Genomic DNA, 2,567 nt, shown 5'->3' on the forward strand with positions numbered 1-2,567 from the left:
AGCTTAGCACAGGGGCATAAAAGCTTCACATCAATATAGCCTGAGTCTGGACTTCATGCGCTTTAACCCAGATGCGTTTGGTTTCTAGGGCAACCAGTTTAGCATCTACTGTATCTGTTCTGCGACTCAAACATAAAGGCAGGATCGTCTTCATCGGTGTGTCCTCGTGAACCCTGATCAGGCCGAGTGTTTCATCCACACAAAGCAATCAAACGTGAAATGAACGGTAAAAGAAAACGGTGCAACCAAACCGAGACAAAGTGCTCCTCATGCTTTGTACTTCTCCTTCCCTGTTTCGCTAATAACGCAGATATGCTGAGGGGGAGAAAAAAGGGTATTTAAGTTAGGTCAAATGATCACACTAGGTAATAAATATAAAGAAAACCACTCACATTAAGATCTCTAAAATACTCGTTGTAGTCTAGAGCATATCCCACCACAAACTTATCCGGGACTTCAAATCCAACATCTTAAACAAAAAGGGAATCACTTGATTAAATACTTATGGTGACAAATCTGATTTTAGTCAGAAAAAAATGAATCTGAAAACAAGTAAAAGTCACTTAAATGAGTCAGAAACTCACAGTCGGGCCGGTAGCCGACACTCCGTGGCGTCCTCTTCACCAACAAACTAAAGACAAAGGTCAAAATTTGGATCGCTGCTCACAACAACAACACAGCATCTCAAAGTGGGAAGCTTTACCTCGCTACTTTCACCATTTTGGGGTTGTACTGCTTGAGGAGCTGCAATAACGTCTTCATCGTCTTTCCTGTGTCAATGATGTCCTGAAATGATTTCAATGGAGAAGTTTGAGAATAGACTACTGACTTCATTGTGAAAGGAGACAAATGTAAAAATGAGCTCATACCTCCACAATCAAGACGTTCTGTGGAAAAGGAAAAATAAAAAATTAGTCGCAAGCAAAAAGAAGGCCTTGGCAGAAGAGCATCAAAGCGATAAAGACAGGAGGTAAAGATCCATGATGGGCTTTTAAGCAATTTCAGACTCAAACGCAGCAGCATCAATCAAAGCTTGTACTGTTGGTGGCCTCAAATACAAGCTATTACACATTCTTGAGGACCACATTTAATACACCCCCCCTTTTCATTCCCACTAGGGGACAATAAAGTTATGTGAATTGAATTGAGCAATTCCCTTCCTAATCCCTATACTAAAACACTACGTGCCGTGGATTTTAAAAGCAACTTGGACACCACACCACTACTTTTTTTTTTTAAAACTGCAAAACTGATTTCATGTAATAAAACCAAATGAATATGAGCATGTTACAACGGCTGTTTATGAATCCACTGTGTTTTGATGATGAAAATGTTATAAAAAAAATAATTAAAGTATTAAAAAGAAGTATCAGAGCAAGAGTTGTCATTCTGACAACTAGAATGACTCAATAAAAACTGTCTATTTCTCAAATGAAGTCTATAGAATTTTGCCTTCTTGGAACCAGAGGGTACTTCCTGTTTGGAACGCGAGGTGGGAGGGGTCACTCAGTCCAGTTCTTACATGCAGATGGTTCCAGATGAACCCGCTGTACTTGGGAAGTTCAAACTGTGCTTACATTGCATCATATTCCAATAAAAACTTAAGATCTGGACGAGGAAAGGAAGTTGTGTCCATTGATTTGTGTTCAAACTCAGTAGATGACTCTTCTAGTGAGTTCATAAAGATGAGTAAGTAATCTTATAAGCTTTAACCTAAGAAGCTTTAATGTAAAGAAACTTTCAGGCCCACGAGCAACTTGAAGATTCAAAGGATTTGGCAACAAAACGAAACACTAAATGATTTGAAAGAATAAAAGTGCAGCTGGGGAATATCTGAGCTTTTGTCATCAGTGCAAAGCAGCTTAAAGCAGCTTCACTCTGTAATTCTATACTCCTCATCCTGCTGGTGAGGAGTCCCAATTCATAAAGTAATAATATTCTGAGTTTCATTTAGAAAAACAAAACGCAGATAAAAATTATATAGTAAAATTACTTTGATCTCAGTACTTTTTAAGCATAAAAACAAGTAAGTTGGACTTATTAATGTAGTAAAAAGGAAGTTTTTTCACCATTTAGTCATTCTAAAAGTGTAAACTTTGAAGTTTATTGTCTGCTATTCTAGGTAATCAATGGAAATTAGATTCTGATGAACAATTTATAATCGGAACATCATCAAACTCTCAGAAAATACTAAAAATACAGCTGTTGCTCCTCCAATTGTGAGTTTTTATGTTAGAGGTTTTCTGAATAAAATCTCTAAAATGATTTAGCCTTATTCCAGGTAATAACAGCTTTGTTTTTTTTTTAACCATACCTTGCCAGTTAGAGTAGACAGATCGTCTCCACCGATCACTTTGATTTCCCCAGTTGACTGGTCATTCTGTAAAAGCAGAAAGCACAAGTAAGTCTGGGATTTTCTCAAAACAACCGCAAACATGTTCACAGAATAAGTCATATTTCACAGTGACAACATGTTTATATGCTTAAATTCTAAAGGGTTAGAAAAAATATAAGTTTTAATCTGAAATCTGGGAGGGGGAAAATACTCCAGGACTGTTTAAACATAA

The 2,567-nt window shown here is 37.2% G+C and overlaps 1 protein-coding gene across 2 annotated transcripts in view; it reads right to left on the reverse strand.

The window, feature by feature from the left end:
• hprt1 (hypoxanthine phosphoribosyltransferase 1) overlaps nt 1–2,567 on the reverse strand; it is a gene marked incomplete in the record, with an annotated part of 9,395 nt that overhangs the window by 565 nt on the left and 6,263 nt on the right. For both annotated transcript variants that reach the window (XM_024283843.2, XM_036213809.1), the window contains 6 exon segments: nt 1–315; nt 393–469; nt 585–631; nt 704–786; nt 870–887; nt 2,315–2,380. In XM_024283843.2, coding sequence (XP_024139611.1) covers nt 268–315; nt 393–469; nt 585–631; nt 704–786; nt 870–887; nt 2,315–2,380 — 339 coding nt within the window.

This window comes from Oryzias melastigma, linkage group LG10 (assembly GCF_002922805.2).
Source record: "Oryzias melastigma strain HK-1 linkage group LG10, ASM292280v2, whole genome shotgun sequence".
NCBI classification, from domain to species: Eukaryota; Metazoa; Chordata; class Actinopteri; order Beloniformes; family Adrianichthyidae; genus Oryzias; species Oryzias melastigma.